Source organism: Pseudonaja textilis, chromosome 3, assembly GCF_049901715.1.
Source record: "Pseudonaja textilis isolate UNSWEBS1 chromosome 3, rPseTex1.2, whole genome shotgun sequence".
In the NCBI taxonomy this organism is placed as follows: domain Eukaryota; kingdom Metazoa; phylum Chordata; class Lepidosauria; order Squamata; family Elapidae; genus Pseudonaja; species Pseudonaja textilis.
This window is the reverse complement of record NC_141992.1, coordinates 96,667,518-96,689,510: the sequence shown is the minus strand read 5'-3', so window position 1 is coordinate 96,689,510 and position 21,993 is coordinate 96,667,518. Positions and strand designations below refer to the sequence as shown.

The window sequence follows — 21,993 nt, the reverse complement described above, 5'->3', positions numbered from 1 at the left end:
ATATTATTGGGCAGCCAACTTATTATGGTTAAAAGACTGGAGTCAATTTACGGAACAAAAGAACTCTAGTCTTGGAAGGGCACGACCTTCAGAGAGGATGGCACGCATTTCTATGGGATGTGGGGAAAACTAAACAGGCGTACTTTCATAGACATCTTATTAGAGATTCACTATTAACTAATTGGGAAAAAATATGTAAAAAACATTATTTAAAAATTCCGATTTGGCTTTCAACAATGGAGGCAATGGTTCATCCCAACAATTTGGATATAACAAAAAACGACTAAATATAAAGATTTATTAGACCCTTTAGGAAAATTAAGAACTCGACAGGACTTACAGGAACAGGGATTTAAAATTGATCAGTGGTTATATATACATATCCATAGTAGATACAAACAAGATATCAAAGAGTTTGGAATCTATAACAAATTACAACACTTAGATAAAATCTTATTAGGATCAAATAAAAAGAATATCTCTAAATTTTATAAATATTTATTGGAGGTAGAATTAGAGCAAGAGATAGTGAAAGGGAACATGATAATGTGGAGTAGGAATATTGGAAGAAGCATTACATTAACAGAATGGGAAAAGATCTGGAATAGAATCATTAAGATTACGAAATCTGCGGTGTACAAAGAAAATATGTATAAAATGTTATATAGATGGCACTTATCCCCTTCGAGGTTAGCGAAAATGAACCCAAACTCTAGTCCAAAATGTTGGAAATGTAAAAACATAGATGGAACCTACTTTCATATGTGGTGGACCTGTAAAGAAGCCCAGAAATACTGGCAAAAATTAGAAAATGGCTGGAGGAGATAACCAAAGAACAAATCGAATACAAACCAGAGTTCTTCCTACTAGGGATCATTCTGATAAACATTTCTCCTAAAAGCATTTGACTGAAATCATATACAGATAATTGGTCATTCAGAAAATATGTGACTGCGCAGAAATGGACAATTTAACCATAGCTCTTAAAAATAAAGAGTCTTCAGCATTTGATAATAATTGGAATGCGTGGTATAATTGGCTTTATCAGAGATAAACTGTTCAAGGAATAATGGGTAATTTAAGCATAAATAGTGATAAGATGTGTATATTTAAAGTAAGGTAGGAGAATTGGATCTTGCAGACTGTCAAAAAGAATATCTGTTTGGTTTTAACGTATTTTCTTTTTCTTCCGTCTCTTTGTTTTTTTCTCTTTTTATATTTCTTTTTCTCCTTTTTTAAGACCGAGCGTTTTTTTTTTCTCTTTCTCTCTTTCTCTTTCTTTCTTTCTTTTTTTCTCTCTGTTGCATATGTAATGTTGTTATGTTATTTTTTAATTGTAAATTCAATAAAATTTATATATAATGAAGATGTTTCACTTCTCATCCAAGAAGCTCCTTCAGCTCTAAAGCTCTGAAGATCTGAGAGCTGAAGAAGCTTCTTAGATGAGAAGCGAAACGTCTTCAAGAAAATAGCCAGAAAGCCCAGTTGTCTCTTGAAAAAGCACCTTTGGGATCTTGTACTTCAACAGATTAATGAAGAAGGAAGAATATGTGATGGTCAATCCCAACAAATATATAAACATGATTCAAAGGTATTGTCTCTGTGTTGGTACATTAAACTGAAAACTTTCTATTTTGCTTAGAACCAAGGTTTGTGATTTTATTTTAGTGTAGATATTATAGAATAGGTTTTTGAGGCTATTTCTTAAGCAAACCAGGCCACATCTCAGAAGTATGCCATGCAGCACAACCGACCAGCAAACAAGGCAGGTGAGCAGCGTCACCCATGAAACAATATGGCTGCCAAGGAGGAGGGTGGAAGAACCCTGGTGGGAAATTCAAAAAGAGGGAAGACGCCAGGGAAGAAGAAGCCCATTTTACATTTGTGGGCTATGCGCAGACCAGGGTGAGACTCACCGATGTCTTCCAGTCCAACAAAATAATGGCTATGATCACAATCGAGGGCAAGCCCTGCCGCATGGAGGTGGACTCGGGGTCCTACATATCTATAATATCGTGGGACACCCTTAAAAAACTCCAACCCAAGTAGCGGCACGAACCACAGACCATCACCTTGAGAGACTACCAGGGCTGCTGCATACCAGTCCTGGGAAAAAATGCAGCCCACGTGGAGTATGGCACTTTCCGGGGAGACCTGCCACTCACAATAGTAGACCGGAACCTGCCCAGTCTGCTTGGAAGAGAATGCTTCCAACCACTCCAAATAAATGTCACTGGCATCCACCCAACAGAGACCACCACGCCCAGCCCGGCAGCAGACATCGCGGAGTTGGAGCGAGAATTCAGCGATGTCTTCGATGACCAACTGAGACCCCCATATCATTTAACCTACACCCCAATGTTGCTCTGGTCAAAAGTCAAAGAGCAACTAGATAAGTTAATAGCCCAAGGGGTTCTAGAACCGGTGGACCATCCCAAATTATTAACACTAATGTTTACATAAATTAGGCCATTAAAGATAGATAAAAGAGAAAGTATTATATCAATGTGAACTATGATTTAAAATGTCAGGATTAATAGAAATAAAATTATTTAACCTTTTCATTCAGAACTGAATATAGCATTAAAGAGCAGCTGCAAATTTCATCAAATGCCTGGAGGATAGGCCTACTATAAGTTATAAGACATAATAAAAACCAGCAATTTGAATGTTTTTAAGCTGATTCCATCCCTGGTGCTGCTCTTTCATACATTTGGTTTCAGACTCCTGTGGTGAAAGATGGAGCACAACTCTGAGGAGAAAGATCATGCTTAATTGAAACATGGTTTGTTGAGTTCCAGCTTACAAATGAAGAGGAACAAAGAGCTGTAGAAAGAAAAGGGAAGTCATTGTATATGTGTTCAAAATTCCAGACCTTAAAATCAGTAAATGTTACGCAGCTGAGCATAGACAGGAGCATAGACAGGCGCGGAGAACGGTTTCCTAAAACCAATTTGATCTGAAGAAAATTAAGAAAATTTAACAGATAATCAGAGTTGGAAGGGACCTTGTAGGTCATCTAGTCCAACCCCCTGCCCAAGCGGGAGACCCTACACCATTTCTGACAAATGGCAGTCCAATCTCTTCTTGAAAGTCTCAAGTGATGGCGCTCCCACAACTTCCGAGAGCAAGCTGTTCCATTGGTTGATTGTTCTCACTGTCAGAAAGTTTCTCCTTATTTCCAGGTTAAATCTCTCCTTGTTCTGTTTCCATCCATTATTCCTTGTCTGGCCTACAGGTGCTTTAGAAAACAGCTTGACTCCTTCCTCCCTGTGGCAGCACCCTCAGATATTGGAAGACCGCTATCATGTCTCCCCTGGTCCTTCTCTTTACTAGACTAGCCAAGCCCAGTTCCTGCAACCATTCATTGTATGTTTTAGCCTCCAGTCCCCTAATCATCGTGGTTGCTCTTCTCTGTACTTTTTCTAGAGTCTCAACATCTTTTTTTTAATATGATGAACAAAACTGGATGCAGTATTCTAAGTGTGGTCTTACTAAGGCTATTTATAGAATGGTATTACTACTTCCCTTGATCTTGATTGTATCCCTCTGTTAATGCAATTTAGGATTGCATTAGCTTTTTTTGGCTGCTGCTGCACACTGCTGACTCATATTTAGCTGGTTGCCCACTAAGACTCCAAGATCCCTCTCATAGTTACTGCTATTGAGCCTAGTTTCACCCAGTCTATATGTGTACTTTTGGTTCTTCTTTGCCTAAGTGTAGGCCTTTACTTTTCTCTACATTGAATTTCATTTTGTTAGATATGGCCCAGTGTTCTAGTCTGTCAAGATCCACCTGGATCTTGAGCCTATCTTCTTGGATGTTAGCTATTCCTGCCAGTTTAGTATCATCTGCAAATTTGGTAAGTTCCCCTTCTATTCCCTCATCTAAGTCGTTAATGAAGATATTGAAGAGTACTGGGTCTAAGATGGAACCTTGTGGCACCCCACTGCTTACTTCCCTCAATGTAGACTTAGACCCATGAAGGACTACTCGTTGAGTACGGTTTGCCAGCCAGTTGGGAGTCCATCTAGTGGTGGTGCTATCTATTCCACTTTCTTCTAGCTTACTAAGAAGTAGGTTGTGGTCTACTTTGTCAAATGCCTTGCTGAAATCTAAATATATTATGTCCACAGTATTTTGCTGGTCTACTAACTTAGTCACTGTGTTGAAGAATGAAATAAGATTGGTTTGACATGATCTGTTTTTAACAAACCCATGCTGACTGCTAGTTATTACTTTACTTGTTTCTAGATGTTGGCAGATCTGTTTTTTTTATTATCTTTTCCAGTCTCTTCCCGGGTATTGATGTTAGGCTGATTGGTCTATAGTTTCCTGGGTCTGTTTTTTTTTTCCTTTTTTGAAGATGGGAACCACATCAGCTCTTTTCCAGTCTTCTGGTAGTTCTCCGGTCCTCCAGGACTTTTGAAAGATATGGTACAGTGGTTCTGAGATGACCTCTGCCAGCTCCTTTAAAACTCTGGGATGTAATCCATCAGGCCCTGGTGATTTGTTTTCACCAAGATCAGACAGGTGTTCTCTTACTATTTTTTTTGCTTATTTTAACTTTTATTTCTGGTCTGTCTTTTACAGTTATGTTTTTGGTGGGTTGAGCTATAGTTTCTTTTTGTGCTAAGACGGATGCAAAGAATGAGTTAAGCAGTTCTGCTTTCTCTCTGTTGCCTGTTACTTCCTTGACATCTTCTCTCTTTAGTGAACTGAGTGTTTCCTTGATTTTTTTTTCTTGTTATTTATATGTTGGAAGAAACTTTTTTTTTAATTATCTTTGACTTTTGTTGCATGTCTTTGTTCGTTCTGAGCCTTTGCTATCCTGACTTCATCTTTGCAGAGTCTGGCTATCTGCTGATATTCTGCCTTAGTTGTATGTCCTTCTTTCCATTTTTTGTACTTGTCCTTTTTTTTCTTTCAATTTGCCAGAGAGATCTTTGTGCAGCCATGCTGGTTTCTTCTTGGATTTCTTGTTTTTCTTTCTCAGTGGTATTGTGCTGGCCTGGGCTTCTATGATCGTACCTTTCAGAGTTTCCTAAGATTCTTGAGTTGTTTTCTCCTTTCGGATTTTCATCCATGGAATCTTTCCCAAGTTCTCTCTGCGTTTATTAAAATCCATATGCATTCTAGAAGGTTTTCGTCTTTGGTTTCATGCATTTCTGTAGCAATATAGTGGTCTTTTACATACAGTGCAATTCCACCTCCTCTTTTATGGGGTCTGTTTTTTGTTTGTTTTTTGAATAGTTTGTATCCTTCTACGAGTACGTTCCAGTCATGGGTTTCATCCCACCAAGTTTCTGTTATTCCAACTATATCATATTTACCATCATGTATTCGTAGTTTGAGTTCACCCTGTTTGTTCCCCAGACTGTGTGCATTTGTATATAGGCTTGGAGATCCAACAAAAGCAAAAGCAGAAAACAAAACCGAACTATCCATGCACCAAAGAAGAGAAAAAATAGTTTTGTCAGGACTATTTTGTTCATATTGTTTCCAATTGTGGTTTCTGCCTTATCACGTACCTGTGGTCTCCTTAGAATTCAGAAATGGACCACAATTACTTAAATATCTTTTGAAGTACAAGCTATTAGTTTCATTTCCTGGTGTCTTTCTGTATAAAATAAGATGAGAAGAAATAGGTTGCTCTATTTTTACCATGTTACTAAATGCCCCAAGTCTGGCTGCATAGAAGGTCCAGGCTTGTAAACTGCTATTGTTAAATACCAGATCTCTTCTCAGCCTTAAATATACTGTAACTATCCAAGCTCTTAATATAGTACCAAGATAATGAATTTTCTGATTAAGAAAGCATTAAGAAAAACAAGTAACAATCCAATCCAGCACCATTGCAGCACTCAAACACTTCTCTAAATAAGTAAATAAGTAAGTCTAAAATGTATTAAGAATCTCTGGAAAAATCATAAGCAAGGTGACTTGTTCAATTTTTTTAGACTGTTTTATAAGGAGAGTGCTATAATAGAGAAGACCCTGCACCTCTAGATTCAGTGGATAGATGGTGATCTCAGAGTTGTGACATATGTACATGAAGTATTCCTTCAAGACCATCAGGTCTTTCATGATCCTCTCTCCCCCTTTCCCCTCCTTCAGTTCTTTCTGAAACTGACCCTGAAATGGGAGGCTGTAGTTGCAACCATGTGCCTTAAACCAGGTCAGAGTTTGAATGTGCAGGAATATCTATGGTATGTTGGCTCCTGACATCAGTCAATATCTCTAAGTAACTGAGAGGCCCTTTGTGTAATGTGGGTCATGCTTACACCATTTTATCCAGAGCGAATAAGGGAAGGCCTGGGAAAGGCAGCATGGCGTCTGATGATGTTCTGGTTACTTTAGATTTGCAGAGAACATTTCCTTCTTTGTTCCCAACCAGACTGACCAAATGTCTCATCCTGTGGCTAAGGATGCTCATTTCTCCATGTAAAAGCCTGGAGACATGGAAGGAATTAGAAGATGCAAAAATCTTGCATGAAATGGAAATTAAGTACGGGTGGACAAAAAACACCCACTGCTATTCATGGTGAAGGAACCCTCCCAGATAGAAACTGGACAGCCTTCTTTTACTGTCCCTTCTTTTGCAAGATGGGTGCAAGGGAGCAAATTGGGAAAGCAGAAGATCCCATCCTCCCATAAGCAAATCTCTCTTTCTCTGCAATTTACTTTTTATTGTATAGATTAGATTTTTTAAAAAAATCCTGCCTTTATTATTTTTATACTTCATTATAATAAAGGTGGCAAACAAAACCTAATTACTCCTTCCTCCTGTTTTCCCCACAACAACAACCTTTTATAGTGATCTGGGCCAAGAGAGAGAGAGGGAGCCAGGGCCAAGGTCACCCAGCTCACTTTCATTCCTGTGGCAGGATTAGAACTCACGGTCCCCGGTTTTCTAGCCTGGGACCTTAACCACTAGACCAAATTGGCTCTGTTTGATGTAAGTTTACTATCCTACCTCTTTCCTCAGAAAAATATTAATAGTTTAAACAGATGGTTGATTTTCTTGTTCTTCTCCTCTGTGGTTGTTCTATCCTGTGTGAAAGGGAGTCACAGATATAATGAAACTGATTCACAAGTAAAGTGACACTTCCATGTGTTGCTACTCTTTAGCGAAGCTAATATTTTCCATCTGAAATGGTAGAGGATTGGTCAAATCGCAGTTTCCTTGATGTATGCTATGACTCCTGTAGGCCAGCTGCACTTTATTTTGCATTGCCTGGGATAACCAGGAACAACTATGCACCAAACTCCAGACTGAGTATGGTGGAACTTTCAATTTCCATGTAAAGAGTGTTTGACAATTCATTCTTGAAACATTTAAACATTTCCTAGGAACATGGAATCTCCCCCAAAAAAAAAAAGAATTGGGGTTATTTTTGGAATGGGTATGAGAAGGTTAGTCCAGCCCCATTTTCACAATGGATGAGGTAGTTCAAGAGAACTGGGAGAAACATAACATAGTGGAGTTGCCTCAAAGTGAGATGGGCAGCATACGAGTCAAATAAAATAATAAAATATAATATAATATAAATTTAAATAATAAAATAAAAATAAAAAAAACTTTCCTCAATTACTCTGGAGTGAGATCTCATAATAATGTGATTTGACCAGGACTAGTATATGTGACCCTGTTGTGCAATGGTTTCCAAACATCTGTTTCAGTGGTGGGATTCAAAAATTTTTTACTACTGGTTCTACGGCCGTGACTTGGTGGCCGAAGAATACTGTAAAATCTCCATTCCCTCCCCATTCCTGGGGAAAGGTTACTGCAAAATGCCATTCCCTCCCCACCTCACTAACCTGCTTTCCAGGTCCATTCTCCTGTGCAGGGCAACAAAAGAAGATCCAGCCAATCAGCTGGGACTCAGGAGGCAGAGAAGAGATGGGGGTGGGGCCAGTCAGAGGTGGTATTTGCCACTTCTCTGAACTACTCAAAATTTCTGCAACAGGTTCTCCAGAACTGGTCAGAACCTGCTGAATACCACCTCTGATCTGGTTCATAATGATTAGTTATGAAAAGAAAGATTTACAAGTACAGATAAAATAGATAAGGAATTTTTCTACCTAGGAATATTGGGACTCAGTTCACAGCAAAGTCAATGATAAATAATAAATGGTTACTGCCATCATTGCATGTGGACTTTTCTTTTTGAAAAACTCAAAATGATGTAGCTACTGAATTGAAAAATACATATTCATGTGGTACTGTACCTTTATTAAGTTACTTCAAAATCACAAAAGAGTGCAAGATTTCAATTTCTTAGAGTCCTTGTCATCAGATAATTTACAAAAACAAGATCTTCCCCATTTGCCAAAAAAGGTGAGAAAACCAGTGGTTCATGTGGAAGAGTTCCTTTATTACAAAAAATACATTAATACTCATTTTCCTTATTGGTAGTTGGGTAAAATAGATAATTATTTACATTGTAAAAGGGAAAAATCAAGTCTTAGGGTCACTTTCTGTCAACACCCCAGATCTGAGTTTCTAATCCCAGCTTCTAAAGCTGAGTTATGATTTTCATCCTAATTTCTGCATATCAGTTTTCTCTGGCTGCTCAGATCTTCACATCTGTTTCTTAAGATGTTTGTCTTGTCTCCCCCCACTCCTCATTATTTGAATGAAACACCAGGTGAGAGTAGCAAATGTCCTCCTGTAATAATTAAGTGATTATTAGAAAATGGAATAAAATAATAGCAATAATTCAGAGTCATAACAAGAAGATATTGATGTAGCCAAACCATACTCAGGTGGCTTAATTCTAAGCATACAGGTGTATTAACTATGCCAGTGGTGGCTAACCTTTTTGGGCTCCAAAAATTGCACATGCCAGCACCCAGAAGACAATTCATGGGGGGTCCCCATGCCCCTGCACATGTGCACATGAGCTCCCCATGTGCGCCCACATCTGCGCATGTGTGAGCGATCCCCCTGCATGCATCTCTGCACATACAATCCCCCCCATGTACCCCATGCATCTCTATGCATGCATGCGCATCTCCCTCGCCCCCGCGCATGCACACCAAACACCCAACGATCGGCTGGCGGGTGCGTGGGTGGCTCACATGCATGCACAGTGGGGCTCTTCCAGGTGACCTCTCATGTGCTGGCAGAAGTGACTCTGTGTGCCACTTCTGGCATGCGTACTGTAGGTTCACCATCACAGAACTATGCTGTTATATGTATATAAGGCATATAAAGGAGTATATGAATTAGGGTGCTCCTTTACAAGAAGACTGCATTTTTTCTTCTTTCTCACAGCCAAAAATAAAGAACCCAGTCTGCAGATTTATTGACTTATTTATCAGATATTTCTTAAATCTTCTTGACCCACCCAAATAAAGACACTCCTTTTCTGAATGTGCCATGCATTAGAAGACATCAGACATATGACTAGATCTACAGGACTACCAATAACCATAAGGAAAAGCAATAGCAAAACTTGAAATATTGTCCAAAAAGGGGAAAGCAGCAAACAGACATACCTGTGATGTCTCTACAGCTGGTGGCACTGAGTCCTTCGGCTGGAAACCTTATGGGCAAAAAGAAACATTTTTAAAAAAATATATATATTGTTTTCTTTGCTTTTTTCCCCTCTTTTATTTTAAAATTTAGCTGGACTTTTCTCTTGATGCCCTGGGCTCTCAAAAGCTCTGTGCTTATCTCTTGTGCTTATGCCCAGAGATATTTGATATATATAAATCAATAAACAGAAATCATAATTTTAAGTCTTGGGATTGAACTGCAACAGAGACAGAGGAATGATACCATGAAAGAATTGGGATACTTCCAGTTGCTCTTCTGTCGTGGTCAGAGCAGAATCCACGATCGTGCGTAGGTTCGCTCCGAGCTCACTTATTGGAAGGTCCCGATTGCTGCAATAATTGGAACCACCCTGGAGGGGTGGTGAAGAAAGGGGGAACTGCTTTGAGGGTCAAGGGGAGCCGCATCTCCCCTCCCTGACAAGATAAACCCTCTCTGAAGACAAGTTGCAGCAGTAGTCAAAAATGGCCACCATGAAGACGGGAAGCAGTCAGGGAAATTAAGACTGTGCCGGAGTGTTGAAGTAGCGAGCAGAGTGTGAACCAGGCAAAATACATGGACATTAAGGTACCCCGGAATTAAGAAACAAAGAACTATTTTGAATGAAAGTGTGTTGACGCAGCTAACAGAGAGAGAGGGAAGGAAATTGGAAATTATAAAACTGGCTTTGAATACTGAAATGAATTAATTTGGAGGTGAAAATTCAGAAGAAAATATTTGATCACAAAAGACTTGAAAATTAAATTGGATAACTATTGGATTTTTGGCACTAAATAGGCATAAGTAAATGTTGGAATTAAACGTGTGGAAAAGAAATAATAGCTAATAATTGAAATTAGTGAAATTAATAAAAGTTTTATAACAAAAAAAAAGGAAAAAGTGAAAAAAAGGGTGGAATGTGGGAATGGTGTTGAGAGCTCCACCTGATGGTACAGGGAAAATTTCAGTGACTCTTTGAAAAGTGTTTGGTCTTTTTAAAATTGGAAATTGGAACTTAAAAGAAAATAAAAGGAACTCTATCAAAATAAAAACCCTGAAAAGTGAAATATCAGAATATTACAAGGGGAAAGATACTTGAAAAAATTGTTTTGGAACCAGTGACTTTGGGAAAAAGTTGGAAAAGAACCTGGAAATAAAAACTTATGGACATTGATTGTTGAAATTAAATATAAAGGACGCTGGTTAAAACAACTTACTGGACATTTGGTTTGGATATAATTGTCAAGGAAGAGGAAAAAAGGAGCAGCGAATACAATGGGGGAATTATTTGCAGAAATGAGACTGGATGTATAGGACATGAAGGAAATGATGAAAGTAAGCTTGGAAATGTGTAGCACTATATTACAAAAACTAGAAATGGTAATTCAGATTGAAGAAGAACAAAGAGAACCAGAAGGGGGGGAGTTAAATAAAGAAGAAACCAGTTTTGAAGATCAAGTGAAGCAACGATTATTTAAGCAGGGGGGAAAAGATTTAAAGTTAAAAATTTGAGGTTTGATGTGATAATGAAAGGGGGAATGGTTCGGAAAGCTAAACAAAGGAAAGGGAAAAAGCAGAAGAGGGAACTACAGAAAAAAGATCAAGAGAGGGAGGAGGATAAAATAAACAATTGGAATGAGAAATGAAGGGAAATAATAATGGGAAAAGGAGAATTTAGAGAAAGGACCAGAAATAAAGAAAAATAGGAAGAATGAAAAAAAATTACATAGTTGGGAGAATGAGAGACAATGGGTAAAAAAGGACAGGGAAGGGGATTCTGCAAAGTAATATGTTGTGATATATAAGAATAAATATTTGAAAATAGATAGTATTGGAACTGATATTTTTCCCCTTTTCTAAGTATTATTGTTATACCAGACATAGAATTTAATGAATAGATATGGAAATGGGAATTTATTATAAAAATATTAATTCACAATTAGCGATGTATAAAATTATGAGAATTATAATTGAAAGATTAATATCAGTTTTTATAATTCAATATCTTTGCAATATACAGATGGTTTATAAGGTGATTCAGAAAAATACTATGCGGAATCAGACTTAAAATATATGTATATCTGATATTTAATAGATAGGAACATATTGTTATTAAAGTAGAATGAAGGCGGTAAGCTCGAATTGTTAACTAAAGGGGGTAATTTTTATAATTAATAGAACAAGGATTGATAAAATTGCAAATGTGACAGATAAAAGTAATATGTCCAATGAATATAGAAATAAAATAAGAATTTTAGAAAATATTGTAAAGATATGAAAATATCCTAAGAAAAATGAAATAAGTTAAGATATGAATTGAAATTAGATAAAATAAGTTTAATGAATTTAATATTAATAAGTAATAATGTGATATGAAACTGAATAAGAAAGATGAATTTGTAACTATGGTCATGTTTGTATTGAAATGTAAAAACCTGGAACCACACTGCTTGCCAAAAGAGAGGGTTTTTTTTAAAATTAAAAATAAAAGAAGAAACTGAATAATGAAATTATCATGTATGTTTAAATAATATGGTGATTGGCATCAGAAGAATGTATTGGAATGTTGAATAATTAAACAATGAAAGATTATAATTTAATACAAATACGTGTATTAACATTAGAGATATAATTAATGTTATTATTTTTATTTGCACCAAAATGTATGATGTTTAGATGCCACACTGTTTATGTATTGATGTATATATGTAGAACAAAATTAAAAATTTGGGGGGCAGGGAGAAAGAAAGGATTGGGATTACCTCCCTTGCTGCTGTTCTCTCTCTGTCTCTCTGTCTCTCTCTCTCCCCCTCCCTCCCTCTCTCCTTCCCTCCCCATTTTAGAAAGTACTATAAAAGATATATTGTTCTGAATCTCCTACAAAGGTCACATATCACTGGTCTTAATTATCCTACTAGGTTTTGTCAAAGAATTTCCAAGCTTCCAAGGCCACTTTGGCCCATGAAAGATTATGGAAAAGCAATGTCTTCTTGCCAATGAAAAGGCCACCAACTCTTCATTACATCAGAAGCTCTATTGCCCGACCTTCGACCCCTAAGAAACTAGAAGACAGGGTCGGTGTTTTTTTTGCCCAAATGGAAGTTAGTTCTGAGGGGCATAAGCTGAATGTCATACAAAAAATGGCAGTCTTTCCTCAGGTCTTTTCACTTTAATTCTATTGTGATTTTATAACCTTGCTGAATTTGCTTTATTTGAACATTGTTCTAAAGATCCCTGAAGGGCCAATCTTAATAATTATTTCAATCAATTGAAAGATAAAGCAGGGAAATACCCAGAAAGGGTCAATGGAGGTTGTGCAGAGCACATAAAGAGGAGGAGGGCTTTGAGCATGTGGTGATGGATACCATTTTGACTTTTTTGATCCCCATAGATGAAACTGGATCCAAGAAGGATTAACTTACACTCTAGCCACTTTAGCTGTCATATTAAGCCTTAGCATATGAATACTCCTATTTTGCAAGCCAAAATGTCCCAATGAAATAAGATATATTTTCGTGATGTTACCAAGCCTAGAAGGACTGTATCGAATCCAAAGCCAGGTCACAATTAGTAGCAGAAATGCCAGTATTCCTATGACAGACAAAGGTATTGCATAATGTTGACAGTCATTTCTATGGAAAGTCCTTGTTTCTGTGGGAAGTAAGGAGAGCAAAAGGAAATTGGTTTAGTCATGACTGCTTAGTAAACTCAAATCAATTCTATCTTGCTCCTCATTTTATCAATTTGGAGAAATGGAATGGGAAGAGGATCCTTCTATGCTGATTACTTTCACCATTGCTCACACAGATAAGTTGTTTTACAAAACTCTGATTTATCTTGTGACCTTTTTAGTGGTCAGATTGGCAATCAAGGAGTATTCCAGACAAGGTAAAGTGTTCACGGCATTAGAAAGTTGACTCACTGAAATACCGCTTCAAACCTTGTGGGTGAAAAAGAACCAACATTTTATCACAGACATAGAAAATAATTTACCTGCGTATAGAGTGGTGCTCAGATTCATGGACATGCCCGAGGAATTGAATTTGGCTTTGCAGATAAATTCCTCCCCACAGATGGAAGAGTTTTCAGGGATGTAAAGGATGCTGACAAATGTTAAGGAACCACTGTGGTTTTTCATTAAAAGAGTCTGTCCACCTTGGAGAACATGAGAGGCATCCCAGGATATCTGGATCCAATTGGAAACTCCGTGAACCACACAAGCCAGCCGGCTGCCACTCTGTATTGCCTGGTCTTGTGCAGAAGGTTGTAAAATCATCATCCAGCTGCTTGAGGTATAACTGTCTGAGGAGGATGAAGCGGAGGGGGAGGAGGAGGAGGAAGGGATGACAACTGAATAAACAAATGACCCTTTGTAATTAATTATTAAATGGACAACTGCTTTCAGTGGATTCACTAAACAGAATCTTAGCCCTACTAGGCTAATCTGTATTTCTATTTCAAATCCATTATTTACCTCCTACTTACTGCAAAACCTGGACTCTAAAAAAAGGCAGCTAGGTGGATGCCTTTGAACTAGAGTGTTGGAAGTGACTATTACATATCCCATGGACTGCAAAAATAACAAACAAACTAAGTCCTACACTGAACCTCACCAAAAATACCACTTGAAGCCAAGATCACCAAACGGGCCATGGACATGTCATGAGAACTGACTCATTCAAAAAGTCAGTTATGCTGGGAGTGATCAGCAGTAAAAGGAGAAGGGGCCACCCTAGTACCTGCAACTGGACACTATAAAAGATGACACTGGGATGACCATGATGGACCTGAAGGAGGCAATGCAAGACAGAGGGGCGTGGAGATGCTGATCCATAGAGCAGCCAAGGGTCAGACATGACAGAATGGCTGACAATGACAACTTACCTCCCACAATCAAAGAGAATGAACTGACAAAGTCTAAGGAATAGAAACTTTGGGATTTGTCCATACACAGGTATAAGCCAGTATCCTCCACTTTTGTATTGAAAATTTCTAGTGTCAGCACCTGTGCTTCAGTCTTGCACTTAAATTTCCCATTGCTATCTTCAAACCCACAACTTTTTGTTAAAAGCGTTAGTTTGGTCTCTTCTCTTTTATACCAATGCATGTTGGTAATGTTTTTTGAAGAATTGTACACAACTGTTGCTTTTTCCCCAATGTCCACAAACAGGAACTGATCATTTTGAGCTTTGTATACTGCAAAGACAAAATAAGAATAATATATTGGGATTCTAATTTTAACGATGTCAGATCAGAGTCAGGGAAGTCAAAAATCACATTCACCTCAGTTACATACAGATCTCTCCAGATGACCTTGGGCCACAGGTTATGAGGCCTGTTTCCCATTAGATGAAATATATACTATAATGGGATAAAGTAGGTAATTTAAAAGGCAGCATTATTCCTTTGTTAGAATCCAGGTCCAGGTTCTGCCAGGTCCAGTCTAAGAATGACATAGGGACTAGGTCTTTATTGGCTTACATCCAACAGGCAGAATCTTGCCAGATTAAAGATTTACTACTCTTACCCCAACAGATAAGTCCTGGGAAATTCTAGGGAGTCGCTATCCTAATTCTCTTCCCTTGTATTCTAACCAGGTCTGGGTTGCCTTTTGTTTCACTCCCTCCTTAGAATGGGATCCTTCCTTCTTAGGAAGCTACTTCACTGTAATCCATCACATCACCTCCCTCTATGTAGGCACTATCCCTCACATCTTCACTAGAATAAAACAACAGAATCAGAGTTATGGAGAAAACTCTTTAAGAAATCAAGTTAGACAACTACAAAAGCTTCTGTGGCACTTCAAAGACTATCAAGTTAATTTTATTTGATTTCATGGCTGAAAACTGCTAAAATGTTATCAAACTACCACAGTTTTTTCCCCTTCCTGCCACTTGTAGAAAATCTCTTCTATGAATCAGATCCAAGAGTGCTTGTCTAAGAGATTTCTGATAGAACAGATTGGACTTACCAATGGAGAACAAGATAAGGCATCTGGTGAACTGCATTGCTAAAATCAGCATTCAAAGATGGGCTAGCAATTTGTGTACCAGGTGGGTGGTAACAGTGTTGATAGCAAGCCATCAAAAAAACATTGGTGGCATGTGATTCACCTTTTTGGTTGACACAGTGATGTGGATTCCGCTGTCTGTATTTCGCCACCTCCTGTTTGACTTTGTTCTTCACATCTTTAGAACAGGATTGCGGGGTATTTTCATTCACTAGGTTAGTTTGGAGGTCACAGTTCTTGCTTGTTGGCTTCTTTGCCTTATAAGCTGATTTTAAGTACTGTTATACCATTATTTGGGAAGAATAATATTGCAGTACTCAGTAGAATTAGTGTGTGTGGTGAGGGGCTTGGATGTCTTTGTTGCTTAGCAACTTGTCTTCCTAAAACCCTACCTGCTTTCCTTTAAAAAAGGGAGAAGTTAGCTATCAAAGGCAGAAGTTTTCCCAACTGAAGATATTTTCCTTGCCCCTCTTAATCTTCCACCTCTTTCTCTAAGGAGTGACAGGAACTCTAAAGGTGTTGCTGTGCCTGGACCGAGTTTAAATTGAAAATTAACTGTAGAGGCTGGAAACTGAAGATGTTTTCCCATTGTGCTGCGATTCTTCTACTTGTCTTGCGTGGTAAGTATTTTCAAAACATAGTCTTATTCAGATTCAGAATTTAGTGCTTGATTATCATCAAGGAAAGGGTTCTTCCAGGTGAAGTTTTTTCTCCATTAATCACTAGTTTATTTCTCTCACCTGTGTGCAGTGCAATCTTCATTTACATTTAAATACACACACAACATCAGGAGGGAGAGATTATTAAATTGTGTCTATGATTGTCAGAATGTGTCTTCAGACAGGTTATCTCAATGATCATTTATAGCACATCATTAAAAATAAGCAAATCATATCTGTCAGCTTTCAATATTTCCTATCCGCAGAGCACAGCTTATAGCTAACCAATTATTGTTCTTATAATAACATTAGAAACACAAGAGCACTAATTTGCAAAACAAATGGAGGAGTATTTTGCAGGCAATGTTTAAAGCTATTTTCTGACACCCATACTGGCTTTAAATAAATTCTACAGAAATCCATGTTTTCTACACGAAATAGTTTAACACTTGAGTTGTACAGTTTCTGTATTTTATTTCTATTTGCATAATACCTTCAGAAATGCAACTCAAGAAATTTCCAAATTTTAACTTATTACATAGCATGCATTGTTTATTTGTTTATTGATTGATGGATTGTGAGGCTTCTACACTGATAGTGTATAGTGCTATTAGTTTGCTGTGAAGACTGTGCCAGTATGCTAATTACTCCATTCAGCCACGATGATGCTTTTGGAATTTATTGTAGAGGAGGAAATCCATCTTAAGGTAGACTACAAGAATGAATGAATTGAACCAATGAGTGAAAAAAATCATATACAGAGAAAAGGGACACATTCATATTTTCTCTCTGATTCATTTTGCAATAAAAGAATGAATGAATTGAACCAATGAGTGAAAAAAATCATATACAGAGAAAAGGGACACATTCATATTTTATCTCTGATTCATTTTGCAATAAAAGATTTCTTTGTTTTCTTGCTCTAGCAGCTGATTCACAGAGTAATGAAGTAAAAACGATTGAGGTCCCTTTAGGAGGCATGGTAAATATCAGCTGTGAAATTTCAGCTGAGGCTTTGTCACGGTCCCTGACCTGGTACAAGGAAGGACAAAATAAAAACTTGCGCAAGATTGATGACAAGAACAGGAAAACAGACCAAAAGTGCACCCCACACTTCTGTAATCTGATTATCAACAATGCGCAAAGGAATGTATCTGGTACTTATACCTGTATTGCAACAAGTCAGGAATCTGGAATACTACTCATGCACAGCACAAGAGTGATAATCACAGGTGAGAATTCAAGCAAATCAATAACTCAGTGACCTTGGGCCAGCTATACTTTCTCAGTCCATCCTACTGTAAGAGTGTTTGGGAAGAAAAATGAGCAAAGTCTTATATATATATATAGTTTGGTTGTTCGGTTTTTCTCCTGCGTAAGATTGGAAGTATCTAGGCAATGTTTTGATGAAGTCTCATTCATCATCTTCAGGCTGTTAATAAGTGGATGGTCAGATATCTTACTTTAGAGGTATAATCCTTTGATCATTCCCAACAGGAACAGTTCTGGTTTCCACTCCAGCCCATGCGCTATGATTTCTTCTATCCATACTTTTATTTTTAAACAAAAAAAAAGAAAAGAAAAGAAATGCTGTTAACCAAACTCAACATAGGTAGCTTAGAGAGCCAGTTTAATCTACTATTTAAGGCACCTGGTTAGAAAGTAGAAGACTGTGAGCATAATTCCTGATTTAGCCATGAAAGCCCACTGGATGATTTTGGGCCGGTCACTTTCTAAGAGTGCAACCCATCTTACAGCTTTGTGGGGAAAATAGGAGGAGGAAAGTGGTTGGATCTGTTTACCATCTTGAGTTTTTTGCAATAATAATAATAATAATAATAATAATGGGATAAAGAAAGAAAGAAAGAAAGAAAGAAAGAAAGAAAGAAAGAAAGAAAGAAAGAAAGAAAGAAAGAAAAAATTAATTCAAGGGATATAAAGCTAATAATAATCTTTATCACTTTTCATCTCTTATAGAAACTTTGAAGCCAAATCTTTCTATCCTTGTGCCATCCTTCTTGCAGGATGAACCACTGAAGCATGATATTCCTCTGCTCTGCACCCTTTTCAATGTTAGCCCTAATTCAAATGCTTTCATTTGGAATATTAATGGAAAAAAATATCAGGATAGGATGGATGCTGACATGATAGATGGGAAAGGAGCTTTCAGTATTTGGAGCTTGAAACTGATTCCACCAGAGGATTGGCAGCCTGAAATGTCTTATGGTTGTTCATACCCAGGGGACATGACGAAGCTGCAGTCTTCACAACAGGAAGTGTCCTCAAACAGGAAGATTCACAGGTAAAGCAAGGCAAAATAATCCAATCAATTGATTTATCCAGAAATTATAATATAATCATCTCCAATCAGCTGTCCTCCAGTTATGTTGAGCCGCATTGTGAAATGGGGCAAAATTCATGTAATAACTATCTCATTTAGCAACAGATATTTTGGGCTCAATTGTGGTCGTAAGTCGAGGACTACCTGCATTTGTGGGTGAGAAGATACAGTAGGAGACCTCAAAGACATTGCTCTATAAAAAGCCAGAGAACAATAGGTGAAAATGTGGTTGAAGTGAAAAAGCAGATAAGGATTTCTGCAACAAGAGGTTGAGATAGATGATTTGAGAGGAGGGACATGAGAAGGCAAAGGAATGTGAATAGAAGACTAGGACACTAAAGTAGCTCCTAGGAAATTCTTACTAATTTCATTTCTTTCTCAGGACAAAATTAACCTTGGTTTGGAGATCTAATTACAAGCAGGGAGGCCTACACTGATGATCATCCATCAATGGAAAGACTTCAGCTCCATGCATTTTGGCCCAGTGGCTAGTCTAACAGATTGTATTGTTCCCTGCTCTCCATTCACACAGTCCTGATTTCTTTGGGGTTATTCCATATCACCATTCTCTTTTGAATTGCACTGTTGGTTTATTGTTCAGAAGATATATATTTTTAAGTAATGCATTTGACAATAACTTTGCCTTTTAAAAATTATTATTTGATTCTTAAGGTCTTTCTCACACTCATGCTCTTCCCAGAAAATGAGGATAAGTCAGATATTCAGGAATAAGATCCAAAATGTATTTGGCTTACGTGATGGCATTTTGGAAAGTTTATATTGGTAAAGCATTTTGAGATCAAGCAGTGGGATTAGGCTAGAATTAATTTTTAAAAAAGGAAGACTGTATAGGAAGTGAGAATGGAAGACTATAAGGGGAAATATATGCATTACATATGAGCTGGCTATTAGGACATTTATATGTGAATAGATTTCTTCACCCTTAAAAAGCTAGAATGATTGAAGGTAGTTTCCAGACCAGTAATGGCTGGGATAATGGACCAGAAAATATGTTTCTGGAACTAATATCTTCTGTTACTATATTTTCATTTTAGCAATTTTTGTTCTCTTGTTAGAGCTGAACTGTTTTATTTAAATTGCCATGTTAATTAAAAGAGCCTAGGATGTAGAACATTAGAAGCAGTCAGTTAGGATTAAAAATAACAGAGAGACCTAAAAACAACCCTACTCAGGCAGTGTTCCAAACTTAGCCACTCTAGAGTTTCAACCCCAAATAGTTATTTAATGTTGCATCGGTGTAATAGAACACAGCAAAAAAAAAAAAAAAAATTCAAAGTAGCTTTCTGATGCAAAGTTCAAATTGTAGCAAATAAAGAAAGCATAATCATTGGTGAGACTGACCTTGATCTTTCTGGGTTTTTTTTTTCTTTAGATCAAAGAAGCAGAACTAAATTGGAGAAGGTTAAATGTGGCTTAGAAGGATTGAGAGTTTTGTATAATAAATAGAAGATGGAAAGACTCACAAAGAAGAAAGTGAATGACAGAATTTAAAGTTCAACATGAAGAACAGAAGTGCTTATGTTAATATACAACTTTTCCTTCTAGTATATTCCTATGATTTATAATCCATAAGCATATATTATTGACTCAATTGCATTTTCCATAATCCCATGAGAAGAGAAGGCACTGCCTTTACTGTAAAGTAGTTTGAACTTTATTTTAGTAATTATCTGTACGTTGGGTGCCTGCCAGTTTTTATACTATTCAAATGTTCCAAGTATTTCTCCTTTATTATATCCAGAAACAGAGTAACATGGTGGCCTAGAGGTGAAGCTCTTACTCACAATGAGGAGGCTGTGAGTTTTATCCTAGGTAGCAGCAGATATTTCTCTCTTTGGGCTCAATGAGTAATTGTCTGCTGTGAACTCTGCATAGGTGTCAGGAAGGGCATCCAGCCAGTAAACATTCAAGCTCCATTCAGTCGCCCCAACTTTATCCCAATGCAAGGGATTACAAAGTCATTAAAAGAAAACAAAATATCCAGTAATAATAGTATAGAAACTAATACTGTACATAAACACAGCATTATAAAATTAGTTACACAACTACAGTGAACACTTCCTCTGTGCCACTCAAATTAGCTTGCATAAATATCCTTTTATCTTAGCAAAACCCTTAAAAGGTAGCTAGATCTAGGGATAATAGCCTTTCTAGGCCTCTAGCTAGAAATACAGTTCAGAAGAGGTTCTTTCTTTCCTTATTTTAGAAAATAAGGCCTACTTGCATATTGTGACTCAAGATGGCTTATACCAGGGGTGTCAAACTCCCAGCCCATGGCCGGATGTGTTATATGCTGGCCACACCCAGGCCCGGTTTAGTGAAGTATAAAAAAGTTGTGATACGTCACGTGACGCTGCTGTGACGCTGTGAGTTTCACACCCCTGTCTTACACAGATATAAAAACACCACATAAAAGAAATAAAAATAATAAAATAATAACCCCCCACCAGTGGGGGGATTCAAATTGTTTTACCACCGGTTTGATGGGCGTGGCTTGATGGGTGTGCTTTGCCTAACAGCTTTCCCAATACAGCTGAGACCAATCAGCTGAGAGAATAAAGAAGAGAAAAGTGCAGGGCTAATGGGAGGGCCATTTCTCTTCTTTTTCCTCTCAGCTGATTGTCGGAGGATTTTTTTCCTCCTCTCAGCTGATCGTCAGCTTTTTTTTACTACCAGTTCAGCCGAATGGTCCAAAACAGTAGCATACCACCACTGACTCCCACCCAGCCCAGTGGCAACACACATTCATACAAGTTATTTAATGGGCTCCATCCCACTCTGGGTTCCCCAGGCCCACTGGCAGAGCCACCTCTTCAGTGCCTTCTGAAAGAGTGTTAGAATGGGGGCCAGTCTAATCTGTAGTGGAATGATGGCCCGGGGGGGTGGGGGGCAGATCAGATCATGCAGCTTGTCAATTGTTAATTATTTTTCCTCATGTTCCTGGATCACAGTACATGAATGTTCTGTCTTTGCTTGCAGACAGAATGTTCTGTCTTTGTCTACCATTTCTCCAGCTATCCTAGTATGGCACTTACTTTTTAAAAGTAAGTTCTTTATCTATTTGGAAAGCATTAATCTTAATAGTTGTGAACTATGCCTGAAGATCCATCCTTTTGCCAAGTTATTTTTTCTTTCAGTGTTTATATGAATATTTGTGTATGCCCCCTGTGATTAAATTATACTGCAAATGTTCCAGATTTTGCATTTTACTTTTATGCTTATGAAATCATGTTTCATTAAAATGTATGTACATTACTTTCAGTATGGGATAAGAAAATGTACACAAACAGAGAGAGGGAAGGAGGGAGGAGGGGAGGGAGGGAGGGAGAGGAAGAGAGAGAAATTCATAAGAATTATTTGGTGAACTGAATGAGAACTAAGAGGCATCATCTTCCAAGAGTCACACAGTTCTTATCTAAG

At 37.7% G+C, this 21,993-nt stretch overlaps 2 protein-coding genes across 4 annotated transcripts; one reads left to right on the top strand and one right to left on the bottom strand.

Moving 5' to 3' along the window:
• Positions 1 to 8,358: 8,358 nt before the first annotated feature.
• On the bottom strand, positions 8,359 to 15,617 carry LOC113438076 (uncharacterized). 2 transcript variants are annotated; one of them, XM_087930444.1, is made up of 6 exons: positions 15,514 to 15,617; positions 14,427 to 14,738; positions 13,536 to 13,844; positions 13,068 to 13,193; positions 9,506 to 9,552; positions 8,359 to 8,670 (listed from the first exon to the last, which is right to left on the bottom strand). In XM_087930444.1, exons 1-6 carry the CDS (start codon positions 15,563 to 15,565, stop codon positions 8,599 to 8,601), a joined length of 918 nt encoding a protein of 305 aa, XP_087786570.1. In that variant the 5' UTR covers positions 15,566 to 15,617; the 3' UTR covers positions 8,359 to 8,598. The 2 variants fall into 2 exon arrangements, with proteins under 2 accessions (XP_087786570.1, XP_026559066.2); XM_026703281.2 differs by having other exon boundaries at positions 8,359 to 8,673; positions 15,514 to 15,582.
• Positions 15,618 to 15,668: 51 nt separating this feature from the next.
• On the top strand, positions 15,669 to 21,761 carry LOC113438077 (uncharacterized). Of its 2 annotated transcripts, XM_026703285.2 has the most exons (5): positions 15,669 to 15,767; positions 16,049 to 16,172; positions 17,138 to 17,443; positions 18,189 to 18,513; positions 19,946 to 21,761. In XM_026703285.2, exons 2-5 carry the CDS (start codon positions 16,130 to 16,132, stop codon positions 19,962 to 19,964), a joined length of 693 nt encoding a protein of 230 aa, XP_026559070.2. In that variant the 5' UTR covers positions 15,669 to 15,767; positions 16,049 to 16,129; the 3' UTR covers positions 19,965 to 21,761. The 2 variants fall into 2 exon arrangements, with proteins under 2 accessions (XP_026559070.2, XP_026559073.2); XM_026703288.2 differs by having other exon boundaries at positions 15,708 to 16,172; positions 17,141 to 17,443.
• Positions 21,762 to 21,993: the final 232 nt, after the last annotated feature.

Coding starts and splice junctions, on each gene's coding strand:
- LOC113438076 (XM_026703281.2), bottom strand. CDS start 15,565: ATGCTGATTTTAGCAATGCAGTTCACCAGATGCCTTATCTTGTTCTCC. Junction 13,845..14,426: donor ATTCTCTTTGATTGTGGGAG/GTAAGTTGTCAT, acceptor CATCCTCCTCAG/ACAGTTATACCTCAAGCAGC. Junction 9,553..13,067: donor ATACAGTCCTTCTAGGCTTG/GTAACATCACGA, acceptor TTTGCCCATAAG/GTTTCCAGCCGAAGGACTCA.
- LOC113438077 (XM_026703285.2), top strand. CDS start 16,130: ATGTTTTCCCATTGTGCTGCGATTCTTCTACTTGTCTTGCGTG. Junction 16,173..17,137: donor TCTTCTACTTGTCTTGCGTG/GTAAGTATTTTC, acceptor TTCTTGCTCTAG/CAGCTGATTCACAGAGTAAT. Junction 17,444..18,188: donor CACAAGAGTGATAATCACAG/GTGAGAATTCAA, acceptor CATCTCTTATAG/AAACTTTGAAGCCAAATCTT.